A 14,582-nucleotide genomic window follows, 5' to 3' on the forward strand; every position below is an offset into this window, starting at 1 on the left:
TAACACATGGAAACTATTGGGGGGGTGTTAGAGGCTCCATCTAAGATCAACACTGATGATAGAGACAATTACTCTGAGTGACAGCCCATAAATAATAATACATCGACTACAGTATGTTTCAGTCTCTACATATTTTGGTTAGAAGGTGTTACACAATGATCCATCAGGAACAGGAAAGATTTAAACTTGATCGCAGGGAAGCCATTTACACCTGGTACTAACATACGTTTTCTGTGATCAGATTGCAATCGGATAGTGCTGCTTGACCACATTAACCTGATTTCATTTACACCTGGTATTAATATGTGTCTCCAGTGTCCACATTGAGAGCCGACCGCATCAGGCAAGCTCCATAGCGTAGAGCAGCAGAAAAATGTGGATTGAGAGGACGCATTGCATTTAGACTTGTGTTCAATGTGGTCACAACCCTGAACACCTCCGGAGGTGGTTTGGCCGATCAGATCGCAATCCGTCCTCAATGTGTCTTGGGGGTGTTTACACCTGATACTTTCAAGTGGTCAAGCACTATCCGATTGCAATCTGATCACAGGAAACGCATGTTAGTCTCAGAGTGACACACACTCCTCTACATGTGGCCATGCATGGATAGACACACTCTCACACACGCAGCCGCACACACATGCTGAGAGCATCGCATCCTTCATGGTTGGTTTCCGGAAAGCACAAATCACAAAGCACAAAGCATGGACTAAACCAAATTCCCAGCCTTAATGAAGACAAATTATTCAGTCACTTGGACGAGAGCCAGGTCTACTAAATATATGGCTGGGAGACTCCACTCAGCGCCACACTGCATCAAATAACGCACTCATCCTCTACAGGGAATACTAAACACACCGTACCCTTTCTGTTTCCTCTGCTACAGCAGTTTCATCACCACATCCAGACAGACAGACAGACAGACAGACAGACAGAGAGACAGAGAGAGAGAGGCGCAGGGGATGAGGCAACACCAGCGACTCCTATGGGCCCTGGAGAGGTCAATGATCGACGGTCCAATTCCCTCAGGAGAACATGGCAGGTATAAATCCCGAAGTGAAATCAGAGGAGTGATTGTGTTTGCAGCTCATCCGACCGTAACGCACTGTGCTGCCAGTTGTGTCGGTCTGTTACCCACACGAGAGAGGGAGGGAGGCGGGAGAGCAGGAAACCGTTGGTGACCGCCCCCAGCCCCCCCCCCCCCCACCCCCCGCCCTCCTAAAGCCCCCCAGGTCATCTCTATACCACTTCCTGTCCTGTTTCCCATGGCGATTACGCAGCAAGGAAGCCGATTCTCACTCACTCCGGAGTTTCCGGGAATTGAGAAGGCGGGGCGGGGGGGGGGGGGGGGGGGGGGGGGATGAACTTGTTGAAATCAATTATTGCTTGAAAGAAAAGTCTTGCGTGTGTGTTTACACTAAACCTTTGGTCCTTGCTGGCTACCTGCCCACCCAACAGCAGGTTCCCCCATAGGGATTTCCCCTCATTATTATGGAGGGGAGAAGGAAGGAGAGACAGACAGACAGACAGAGAGAGAGACAGAGCGAGAGAGAGAGAGAAAGACTGCTACTTTCATAAATAATTCATTCACACTCAAACGGACCTATAGCTTGACTGTAATTACTGTTACCAACTGTTACCAACCTACACAACCTCTCTCACACTCACACACACACGCACGCATGTGTACACACACACACACACACACACACACACACACACACACACACACACACGCACGCATGTACATACATACACACACACACAGCACAACCTCTCTCTCACTCTCACACACACACGCACACATATACACACACACACACACACGCTTTCCGTTGCTGATAATTTACAAGGTGGCCATCTGTGAGCCACTCATTGCATCCACTCTGTACTGTCAACAGTACAGCTCTGACACTGTGGCCTTGGAGATAACACTAGACTAGAGAGACTGAGAGAGAGGGAAATAGAGGAAGAGAGGGGGGAGAGACAGAGGGAGAGAGAGACACACAGAGAGAGAGAATCAAAGAGCTCCAGTCAGTGTTCATCTCAATAAGGCAGAAGGAGAGAGAGACGGCTATAGAGAGATAAAGAGAGAGTGACAGTGCTGCTCTGTGCATTATTATCAGCCAGAGAGAGAGAGAATTGTGAATTGCAGAGTAGATGAGAGGAATGAAGGGCTTGCAAAGAGAGAGGAGGAGATTAGGGAGGGAGGGGGAAAGAGAGAGGGAGAGGGAGAGTGAGAGAGAGATTTGCAGCAGTGGGTAGTGAAGAAGAGGAGGCAAATCAAAGGCGTGTGATGTTGATCTTCAGTAGACACATGGAGCCTGAGGCCACACCCCTGCAGAGAAACACAGCCCACCTCTTCAGATCAGACACACACTCACATACACACACACAAACTTACACATGCACGTGCACGCACACATGCACGCACACACGCACACACTTACACATACACGTGCATGTACACACATGCACGCACGCACGCACGCGTGCAGACACACACTCACACAAAAGATGCACACAGTTATACTGTATGCAGAGATGGCAAATAACAAGTATTTATTTTTCTTACAACTTTTTACCTTTACATTTTAACACAAATATCTGTAGTTTCAACTCCTTACATTTTCAAAATAGGCTAGTTACTTTAATTTTAATGCACGGCAAACAAACAAAAACGATGCAACGTTTTGCAATGCAAAAAAAACGCCTTCTGGATTTGTCCATCCACCGTTTCCCTACATTCTGTCAATCCTCCCGATCTCACAACCAATGGATGTTCGTTCTCCCTGAAACTCCACACGTCTCATAATGTCATGTTAATGTCATGATGTCATAATGTCCAATACACACTTCAGGCTCTCCATAATGTCTTCCGTTTGAGATGCAGCATACACACATAGTCAGTGTGACAGTCAGACCTGAAGGAATGGCTGCTGTTTGGTGTGGGACTACAACACTGGCCTCTGCCTATGGCCAACTTCAATGACCCCTCTGGGGCACGCAGCCAGGCAGGTGGGGTCGTACTGCCTGTGAGGCTTATCTGCTCACCCAGGGAGCCCAGGTAGACCTAGCTGATGGACTAGACCGCATGCCTCTCTTCTGGGCCGTGCTCCTCGGTCACCTGGACTGGTAAAGTAAAGGTAAAGTCCCAATGATTGTCACACACCTGAGTGTGCAAAATTTGTTCTCCGCATTTGACCCATCCCCTGGGGGAGCGGTGAGCGGCAGCAGTGCCGCGCTCGGGAATCATTTGGTGATCTATTCCCCCAATTCCAACCCTTTGATGCTGAGTGCCAAGCAGGGATCGAACTCACAGCAGGCCAGGGATCGAACTCACAACCTCCCAGTCTCAGGGCGGACACTCAAACCACAAGGCCACTGAGCTGTTCCGGATCCTCCTGGATCCTCCCCGGCTTCCTCCTGGAAGCCGGGGCCGACCCCAACGGAAGCGGACACCGACCTCACACACACACACCCCGCCCGGTCTGGTGTGCTGCCTGGGCGGGAAGGCTGCACATACTACAGGAACTCATCAGGTTCCGTGACGCTATTCCTGTTGACATGGACAGCGATCACACCCTCTGGAATGCTCCTCTCTACATCAGCTCTTCCACCACCTGGACTGCTTCCGCCTGCTGCTCCAGGCCACTGACGTCACACGTGACGTGGCTTCTCACCTGCTGGATGCGGTGCTGTGGCGCGGGTGCGACGTGGCCTTCATCCAGCTGCTCCTGGACCACAGCGCCGACCCAGCCCTGATGACCCGGGAGCAGGCACAGCTGGAGGTGAGAGCGGATCCTGAGGCGCTCAGGGTCTTTCTGGAGGCCAAGAGATGTCCTCGCAGACTGGCCCATGTGTGTCGGATCTGGATCCGCGAAGAGCTGGACACACACATCGCCTAAACCAAGTCCACTCCCTACCACTAACACAAGTGATGAAGGACTTCGTGCTCCACTAAAACTCACTTGAAGGACTGTCAGTTTATTTATTTTCATTTCCTACATTTAGTTCTTCAGTGACTGTGTTTCAAACAAATCCAGGATCAGAGATTAAATACCATCAGCATACACCAACTGTAACAACAATAATAATAATACATGGGACTTGCGTATATAGCCCTTTTCAAGGACTCAAAGACGCTTGACGCACCTGTAGCCAATCCTACTACTATCATTGGAGAGCTGTGTGTTCATGTGTGCTCAGCTCAGTTCAATGTCTCCACCCCAGAATTGAAAAAAAAAAATCTACGTAGTTATCATATGATGTGAGGTTCTGTTTGCACAGAAACAGCCGGTAGAAATACTTTTTACATACTCGATTACATTCGATTACATTCAGAGCCTGTACTTTTTTTACTTTTACTTGAGTAAACAAGTTGAATGAGTACTTCTACTTTTACCAGTCTTTTTTTACACAAGTAACTGTACTTCTACTTAAGTAAAGAATGTGTGTAGTACTTTTCACATCTCTGATTATATGTATGCATTCTGGGTGTGCAGTACAAGGTGACAGAACCGAAAGAACGTTTGAGACATGTTTTCTGGCTAATGTCAGCCTCGCAGTGCAGACAGCCGTTCTACATGCATCATAATATAAATGACACAGGCAGGGAAATGAGGAACGCAGCATCTGCTGTGTCATATTATCTTACCCAATGAACTTCAGATTTGACCATGGTGTCTTGACACTGATATCAGAGCTGTAGTCTCAGTTACATCATACCAGTCATCTCGAACTAGTCAGGACTTTCCTATATAAAGGCTGAAGTTGATCTGTAGGATTTGTCCATTTACACAGCTACTGGGAGACATAAAGGGACATGCTGATTGGACTGATGATTGCAATACAGGGCTCGACATTAACGGATGCCCGGTTGCCCCGGGCAACCCAAAAAAAAAGGGGCAACCATTTCTTGGCCTTTGGTTGCCACAGTGGCAACCACGTTTTAACATGCAAAAAAATATGTACAGCAGCAAACAGCTAAATATACACCAAATAAATATGTTTTAATACTTGTGAGTGACATATATGTGACATTTTATTGCTGTTACAATCGGAACGATGTTACTAATTACCAGTCGGAAACTACGTGATGCATGCTGCAAGTGCGGTGTGTTTAACGAGTACTGACTCAGACAGGTGGCTGCTCGCACACAATCACAGCGGCTGCAAGACGCACCGTGAAGATGTCAAAAGCAGATGAAGTCTGGCTGCATGGGTCCAAGGCAAGCCCCGACTAATAACACTGTTGTAACCTTGCGTCAGCATCGACATCACAAATCAAGCTGCAAGATGATAATTCAATGAACAAGAACTGCGACCGCCCGCACAGAAACAAAAGACGAGGAAATGATTTGTCAAGTCATCGAGGTACCCCTGCGTCTTTGAACGGGACGGAAAACTAACGCTATACTGCAAAGCATGTAGCCTGCCCTACAACAAGCATACACCTCGACCAGGACATCCTTCAAAAACTTTTTACCACCGCGTATATGATATACGCGGTGGTAAAACGTTATATTATGTGCTGAGGAATGAAGAATGCTTTACATCCCTGCCTTGTCTGCCTGTCTGCCTGTCACATACAAATGCATTATAAAAACAAAAAATAAGATTTGTTTAGAAAACGAAATTACACAAATGTATTATTATTATTATTATTATTATTATTATTATTATCATTATTACTACTACTACACCCAGTGCGCACACTGAATAGGCCTATTATACTATATACTATAGACTATTATACTTACTTTTCTGTCACATTGTCATTATTAAGCCGGCTTATGACTGCATAGTATCTTAATTACTCAAAATATAAGGCGACTAAAAATGGCAACCATATTTTTATTCGGGCAACCAAAAGCTCTTGCCAGGTTGCCCCTCCGGCAACCACTTTTAAAAGTTAACGTCGAGCCCTGCAATAGCAGTGATGATTAGTTTGAACCATGTGGGTTTTTAAGGGCTGATGTCACCTATAATACCACCTATTAATTCTTATTTAATTACACTATTTTGGCAATATTCAATATATTTAAATTTTCATGGCCCCCAAAAAGTCCAAGAAACATCAAGAATTCTATGCATGATGTGACACTATAATCTCTATTGAATCCCAGGATGATAATGATAATAAGAAGATAACAACCAATGTGTATAATTATAATTATAATTAATCCTACAGTGACTATGTAATCAAACAAACGGCATCATATCCATCATATCTAAGGTGGATGACGTTTAACTGGTCAATATAAGATTTTCAATAAAAGGGCAATATTTATTTGTCCAATATATAGGTTTAACCCTAGTAAATTAATAGATTAAATTAATGCAATAAATGCTTACAACCTCAGAAAAGACAAATGATCATTCTGTTAACAGCATTATAATGACTAATAATAAGGATTATATTGTGATTCAAGAAATGGAAGACTATTCGCTGCACCACCTGAAAGTACAGTGGGAGGAAGACTTGGACACGGAGCTCTCTGACGAAATCTGGAAAAATGCTATCAGTAAAATACATAAATCTTCTGTCTGTATCAGACATGGGGTGTTACAGTTTAAGATACTACACCGCTTACACCTTTGTAAAGCCAAACTGGCCCGGATATATCCTGGCTCAGACCCAAATTGCATCAGATGCCATCAGTTTCCGGGTACTCTGGGCCACACGTTTTGGACTTGCCCAAAATTGTACACATTCTGGTCAGACATTTTTAATACATTCTCATATATATGTCAAAAACAGATTGACCCAGATCCAATTACTGCAATATTTGGGGTTGCCCCTAGCAACAGTGGGATATCCAGACATCAATCAGATCTAATGGCCTTTTCAACATTACTAGCTCGCCGGCTTATTCTTTTTAGCTGGAAATCGCCCACACCTCCATCACACTCACGCTGGATTCGTGAGGTAATGGATTCGTGAGGTAATGTCATTTCTTAAGCTAGAAAAAGTCAGGTGTACAGTCCAGGGTTCTCTGGAAAAGTTTGAAATGACTTGGCACCCCTTCTTAAATTATTCTAAGGAATTTGACGCAAGAACTTTAGATTAGTAGCCCCCAACAGCTCTACCCTACCCTCTTCCCACCTCCCTCTTGTTCTTTCCTTGTCTCTATTATTATTATTTTTTTTTTTTTTTTTTTTGTTTGTTTGTTTGTTTTTGTTTGTTTTGTTTTTTACACTTGGTTGTCATTGCATCACAAATACTCAGGACATTGTATACACGTATGACATCATGCAACCTTGCACTTATTTTGTATTGTCTGTCTTCTATGGGGTTTGCTTTTTCTTGTTTGTATTGTTTAAAAACGAATAAAAACAATTTGAAATAAATAAGGATTATATTGATAGCTATTAATGTTTCAGAAAGGACACAAGTTAAGGACACAAGTTAAATAGTGTGATTAGTATACATGTACAGTATAGGGCTGTTAAGCTCTACATCTTTACTTAGCCAAGTGCGACGAGAGCAAATAATAAGTCACAGTCACAAGAGGAAGAAAACAGCTGTGAACAAAGCAGTGCAGCCAGGCTACATTGTGACAAGGCTTTACAGAGAAACAAATGGCTTCTGGCTCGGGACAAAGCTACATTTTTAAATCCAACAGACAACTCAGACTACACAATAAGACAAAATGGAACAAATAGCGGCCCCTGTGGCATGACAGCAACTGTGCAGCAACAAAGATATGACAACTCCGCCTACGTGGCTGCAGCCCTGGATCTCTGTATGGTCCAAACTGATCGTGTGTGTGTGTGTGTGTGTGGGGGGGGGGGGGGAGTGGAGAGAGCAGAGAGCAGAGAGGAGAGAGGAGATAGGAGAGAGGAGTGCAGAAGAGGAGAAAGAAGGAGAGAGGAGATAGGAGAGAGGAGTGCAGAAGAGGAGAGAGGAGGGGAGGGGTGAGAGGAGAGGAGAGGAGGAGACTAGACGGTGAACTCACAGGACCTCTCTCTGGAACACCCTGTCCTCCTCTCAGTCTTGTCTCCCAATCAATTATTCATGTCAGAGGAGGAGAGAGGAGGAGAGGAGAGAGGAGTAGGAGAGAGGAGGAGGGGAGTAGGAGAGAGGAGGACGAGAGGAGTAGGAGAGAGGAGAGGAGTAGGAGAGAGAAGAGGAGTAGGAGAGAGGAGAGAGAAGGAGACAAGAGAGGAGAGGAGGAGGAGGAAAGAGGAGAATAGAGGAGGAGACTAGACGGTGAACTCCCAGGACCTCTCTCTGGAACACCCTGTCCTCCTCTCAGTCTTCTCTCTCCAATCAATTATTCATGTATTTCCACCACCACACCAGGTGAGGCATGCTCAGTCTTCACACATGCTTTCTGGGAAACACACACACACACACACACAGAGATGCACGATGATATTGGCATGTAACGGCCGATACCTCTAAACCGATACAGAAAAAAGATTCATATCGAAATGACATTTCTGGTAATATGACAGGTCGATATCATCTAAGCCTGTTTAAGTAGGATGAATCTTACAGTTGTTTGAAATAAAATACATAAAATGTCATGTTTTGTGACTAAGTTGAATCAGTTTTCACTGATGATGTCATCAGTGATGATGTAAAAAAAAGATCAGTGAAGATGTCATCAGTGATGATGTCATCAGTGATGTCATACATAGGCATTGGAAAGCGTCTGAAGAAGAGCCGACTGGCTCGAAACGTCACGCAATATTTAATAAAAGAAAATAAAAAAAAACTACACGGGGAGCTCCAGTGGTGTGCGGATCCATTATTTCTCTTGTAAGTAACTCTTTGATCCAGCACCCACCCTAACTGTGCTGGATGTGCGTGCCTCCTCTATTTTTAATACATAGGCATTGTGACATAATTGTGACATCACTGATTATGTCATCAGTGACACACACACACACACACACACACACCACACACACCAACACACACAACACACACACACACACGAGAGAGACTGAGGGCGAGAGGGAAGAGAGACTGAGGGAGAGGAGAGGAGAGGGAGGAGAGACTGGAGGAGAGAGGGAGAAAGACGCAGGGGGGAGAGAGGAGGGAGCACATTGGACGCAGCAGCCGAGCTGCAGGTGCGAGGGCCAGCTCGGTGAGCTGCAGGGCGGGCGATAAAATCTCATATCCCGATATAGATCATTTCATATCCCGATAACGATATACATCACGATATAGCATATTTTCTGTAAATTCAATTTATAGTTTATATAAAATGACCACATGGCCATTTATTTATGTAGCGGTTAAACCAGTTAAAATGTTGTCAATGTCAAACCCCACAAAGACTAAAAATGCATTCAGAATACAGATAAGCATGGCTATTCTTTACAACACAAACAAATGTATAATTAGTTGCAGGGCAGTAGAATGAAACACAAACTGAACCACACCACCAGTTCAATTTTCAAAGATTACATTAGAGCAAAATGGGTAGAATAAGACGGAGAGGAGAAGAGAGGAGGAGAGAGGAGGAGAGGAGACGGAGAGGAGGAGAGAGGAGATGTAGAGAGGAGGAGAGAGGAGGAGGAGAGGAGGAGGAGAGGAGATGTAGAGAGGAGTAGAGAGGAGGAGGAGAGGAGATGTAGAGAGGAGTAGAGAGGAGGAGAGAGGAGTAGAGAGAGGAGAGAGGAGTAGAGAGGAGGAGAGAGGAGTAGAGAGGAGATGTAGAGAGGAGGAGAGAGGAGGAGGAGAGGAGGAGGAGAGGAGATGTAGAGAGGAGTAGAGAGGAGGAGAGAGGAGATGTAGAGAGGAGTAGAGAGGAGGAGAGAGGAGTAGAGAGGAGGAGAGAGGAGGAGGAGAGGAGATGTAGAGAGGAGGAGAGAGGAGTAGAGAGGAGGAGAGAGGAGGAGAGAGGAGATGTAGAGAGGAGGAGAGAGGAGTAGAGAGGAGGAGAGAGGAGTAGAGAGGAGGAGAGAGGAGGAGGAGAGGAGATGTAGAGGAGGAGAGAGGAGATGTAGAGAGGAGGAGAGAGGAGTAGAGAGGAGGAGAGAGGAGTAGAGAGGAGGAGAGAGGAGTAGAGAGGAGGAGAGAGGAGGAGGAGAGGAGATGTAGAGAGGAGGAGAGAGGAGTAGAGAGGAGGAGAGAGGAGGAGAGAGGAGTAGAGAGGAGGAGAGAGGAGTAGAGAGGAGGAGAGAGGAGGAGGAGAGGAGATGTAGAGAGGAGGAGAGAGGAGTAGAGAGGAGGAGAGAGGAGGAGAGAGGAGATGTAGAGAGGAGGAGAGAGGAGGAGAGGAGATGTAGAGAGGAGGAGAGAGGAGGAGAGGAAACGGAGAGGAGGAGAGAGGAGGAGGAGAGGAGGAGGAGAGAGGAGGAGGAGAGGAGGAGGAGAGAGAGGAGAGAGGAGAGGGAGAGGAGGAGAGAGGAGAGGGGGAGGAGGAGAGAGGAGGAGAGAGGAGAGAGGAGAGGGAGAGGAGGAGAGAGGAGGAGAGAGAGGAGAGAGTAGAGGGAGAGGAGGAGAGAGGAGACGGAGAGGAGGAGAGAGGAGAGAGGAGAGGGAGAGGAGGAGAGAGGAGGAGAGAGGAGGAGAGAGGAGAGGGAGAGGAGGAGAGAGGAAGAGAGAGGAGACGGAGAGGAGGAGAGAAGAGGAGAGAGGAGAGAGGAGAGAGGAGAGAGGAGGAGGAGAGGAGGAGAGAGGAGACGGAGAGGAGGAGAGAGGAGGAGGAGAGGAGGAGATAGGAGAGGGAGAGGACGAGAGAGGAGGAGAGAGGAGATGTAGAGAGGAGGAGAGAGGAGGAGGAGAGGAGATGTAGAGAGGAGGAGAGAGGAGGAGAGAGGAGATGTAGAGAGGAGGAGAGAGGAGGAGAGAGGAGAGGGAGAGGAGGAGAGAGGAGACGGAGAGGAGGAGAGAGGAGGAGATAGGAGAGGGAGAGGACGAGAGAGGAGGAGAGAGGAGGAGAGAGGAGATGCAGAGAGGAGGAGAGAGGAGGAGGAGAGGAGAGGGAAGATGAGGAGAGAGGAGACGGAGAGGAGGAGAGAGGAGGAGAGGAGGAGAGGAGGAGGAGGAGAGAGGAGATGTAAAGAGGAGGAGAGAGGAGGAGAGGAGGAGGAGGAGAGAGGAGATGTAAGAGAGAGGTGAGAGGAGATGTTAAAGAGGAGGAGAGAGGAGATGTAAAGAGGAGGAGAGAGGAGGAGGAGAGGAGACGGAGAGGAGGAGAGAGCTTCAGGGTCATGGAGATTTACTCAGACCAAAAAGGACAAAAAGATTCTGCTCCAGTCATCTCCTCCATTCACAGCAGCATCAGATAAAACACTACAAATGTCAAAGTCAAGTCCCATCTGATTATCTTTAAAATAATGTCCCTGCACCTACAAGCCACACAGACAGGTTTCTTTGCCTTGTATCTGTATCACCTGTATTCCCACGCCATATCATTTAAAGGACCGATAAACGACCCCCTTTGTATCATTAATAATCTCGGTAATATAAGTACATGGGCAGTGTTTACCATCTCTCTCTGTTTTCCTCACGGAGATCTCCCATTTCCTCCTCTGGCAAAGCGCTCTGTGGTGATGCGTTTTACGTCACAAGGTATCACAACGGAGCTGAGGAAGTTCTGCTTGAGATGCGGAATGATCTGCTCCGAGGGGGGCTGTTATTGTTTATTTTTATTTTTAAGTATGCGCACATCCAAGGAGAATGGCATGGAGAGCCTTAACGAGCCTTAATGACTTGCAGCTGGCAGGGGCGGAGTTTCTGCAGGAGGATTTTTCTTCGTGAGGTAAACAGAGAGAGAAGGTAAACACTGCCCATGTGCTTATTACCGAGGTTATATACAAAGTGGGTTGATTATCGGTAAAACCATCCTTTAAAGATTGATTTTTTGATGCCACTAACTTTACAAATGATGATTTTAATCTCACTGCAGGTGGTATGTGTAGCAATAAATAAATAAATCCCTGCTTCACAATAAGTCAGGCAATACTGTATACATGTACATCAGTGCTCTACAAAGTCAAACCAATTGAAATTGGCTGCTAAGTGTAGAGCATGGGTCAATTCTGATTGGCAAATAAGGACCAAAGCAGAGAAGATATATCAGTATGAAAATGGGACTTTTATATTTCTGTCTTATTGGAAGCCGGCCAGAAAGCGGACGATGTTGGTGCAATCCTTTGGTCGCCGGTGGGGTTTGAGAGCAGAAAGTTGAACATGTTGTTTTGCTCACCCCACAGTTGACGTCCATGCCGGCATCCAGCAGGGTCTGGACGGTGCTGTGGTGTCCGTTGCGTGCAGCCAGGTGAAGGGGAGTGTGTCGGCGGGTGTGGCTGCTCATCAGGTTGGGGTGGGTGCTCACCAGCATGCGTACCACCTGGCCACAGAGAGACAGGCAAACCTCAGTTTTGGGGAGATTGGCCCATTAGTCAACATAGCCGTTACTGAAAAAACAGCTGCCAGCTCCTTTCTGCAATTCATTCTCTACGGTAACGACGCACTAGGCGCACTCCTCGTGTTATTTCAAAAGTCAAAGTTATTTGACTTTTGTTTGATTACCATTTATTTCACTGAATATCAATTATTATAATACAATTTAATTCATTTTTGAACAGGTTAGATACTGTAAATTGACCAATAATATCACTATTAGACAAGTATTAATACCATGTCTTTTTTCTTTATAAAGTATCTTTATGCAGTATCTTGGGCGAATGGGTGTGGGGGAAAAAGTGACTTGACTTGGGACTTGACTTGCCTTAACTAAGGACTTGTCTTGACTTGACTTGACAAAACCTGTGACTTGACTTGACTTGACTTGCCCAAAACAAAATGACTTGGGACTTGCTTAAGACTTGGACCAAATGACTTGGGACTTACTTGAGACTTGGACCGAAGTGACTTGGTCCCATGTCTGCTAAGTGGTGCATCTCTCACTTCATGTTGGTGCTGTTCATGTTCTCATCACTAACGGCTAAGTTGAACAATGGGCCAAACCCTCAAGAACTTGGTGTATTCCTTTAATGTGTGTGTGTGTGTGCGTGTCTGTGTGTGTGTGTGTGTGTGTGTGTGTGTGACGTGTGTGTGTGTGTGTGTGTGTGTGTGTGTGTGTGTGTGTGTGTGTGTGAGTGTATGTCTGTGTGTGTGTGTGTGTGTATATTAAACTTTTGCCCCGTGTTAGCTATCTCCCCACACAGCAGCAGGTCCCACCATAGGGAGAGAGAGAGAGAGAGAGGGAGATGCGAGAGAGAGAGAGAGAGAGAGAGAGAGAGAGAGAGAGAGAGAGAGAGTGCTGCTTTCATAAATTATTCATTCACACTCAGAAAAAGCTGTATGGCTTGACTGTAATTACTGACTACCATCGTGGAGACAATGTTATTGTGTCGGTGTTCCTCCACAAGTTATGATTATTTTCAAAAGGTCTAAGTAAATTGAACCCTTAGTCGACAAAAAGAATGACAGGAGGAAAGCCACAGAAAATGGTTTGAGGCATTGGCATTTTGAAAGCTGAGATATTTCAGTTCTGGATTATTATTTTTATGTTTTTATGTTTATATTGATTGCGTTTTGGAATTGCTCCCACTAACCTGCAGGCGCCCGTACATTGCGGCCAGGTCCAGAGGCGTCTCCTGCCGGCTGTTCCTCATGGTGGTGTCGGTCAGCTCCTGCAGCAGCACGGACACCACCTCCGAGTGACCGTATTGAGCCGCACAGTGCAGGGCCGTCTCCCTCTCATGGTTCTGTGGAGGCATGGCACGAGGGGTAGAGAAAGGAAAGGGAGGACAGAGGGACGCAGAAGAAGTGGAAGTGGAGAAAGGAAAATAGGTGAGCATTTGTATGGAAACAGGCACAAAGTGGGATTCTCTACAGATGTTATACCACACACACACGCCTGGGTCAATATATCTGACGGCAGCCACACATTCCAGAGCCGTCCAGGTCTGTGACAGCTGTCAGGGGAAATCTACTGCTTCCCGTCTGTGTAATGGAAGCAACCTGCAGGTTCTGCTAAAAGCCCTGTGGGCCTTCTTGTTCACACACTTTTCTCTCTCTCATTGATCAAAAATCACGTCAGGTTCCCTTCAGCTGGCCAATCTGCTTAAGTATTCACAGCCAGGTTTTATCCTCTTAAAAAGACCTGATTTCACCACTTGGGTAGTACTTATAATAAAGTAGTACTTATCATAATGCAGTACTGTATATACTTTATTTAATGTATATCCCACACATTTATATCAGCATCAAAAGGTGGGTGAACTGTGTTTAATCCCTGCTCCAGACTCAAAATAACTGCTCTCTAGATTGCCACACATCACTTCCTCTTTTAATATTTACTGACAGTAAATGCCTAATTAAATTTTTTCCACATCCAGAAGTATCCTGAAAATCCATTTTTGACAAATATGTTACTAATGAACTGCTTGCCACCTTTTTGACTCTTACTGGCAAAACATAATTATTTTTTCTTCTTCTACTTCTTCTTCTTCTTCTTTTTATGTGGCCATTGCATCTTTTATCATCTCTGGAACTGGTTTGGGTTAATGTATCTGTTATCATGTTTAGCATCAATTGCTGATTGATTTAATTAAGTTCTTAGACCCTACATGCCCTGCCCTGTGTAAATACATTTGAGTGAATTGAA

At 45.8% G+C, this 14,582-nt stretch overlaps 1 protein-coding gene across 2 annotated transcripts in view; it reads right to left on the bottom strand.

The window, feature by feature from the left end:
• The window catches only part of anks1b (ankyrin repeat and sterile alpha motif domain containing 1B), a gene marked incomplete at its 5' end in the record, with an annotated part of 585,526 nt that overhangs the window by 358,498 nt on the left and 212,446 nt on the right, over window positions 1–14,582 (bottom strand). For both annotated transcript variants that reach the window (XM_083655335.1, XM_083655334.1), the window contains 2 exons: window positions 12,174–12,317; window positions 13,528–13,680. In XM_083655335.1, the coding sequence (XP_083511461.1) occupies window positions 12,174–12,317; window positions 13,528–13,680 (297 nt within the window). The remainder of the gene's footprint in view (window positions 1–12,173; window positions 12,318–13,527; window positions 13,681–14,582) is intronic.

This window comes from Poromitra crassiceps, assembly GCF_964638095.1.
Source record: "Poromitra crassiceps genome assembly, chromosome: 2".
Classification (NCBI taxonomy): Eukaryota; Metazoa; Chordata; class Actinopteri; order Beryciformes; family Melamphaidae; genus Poromitra; species Poromitra crassiceps.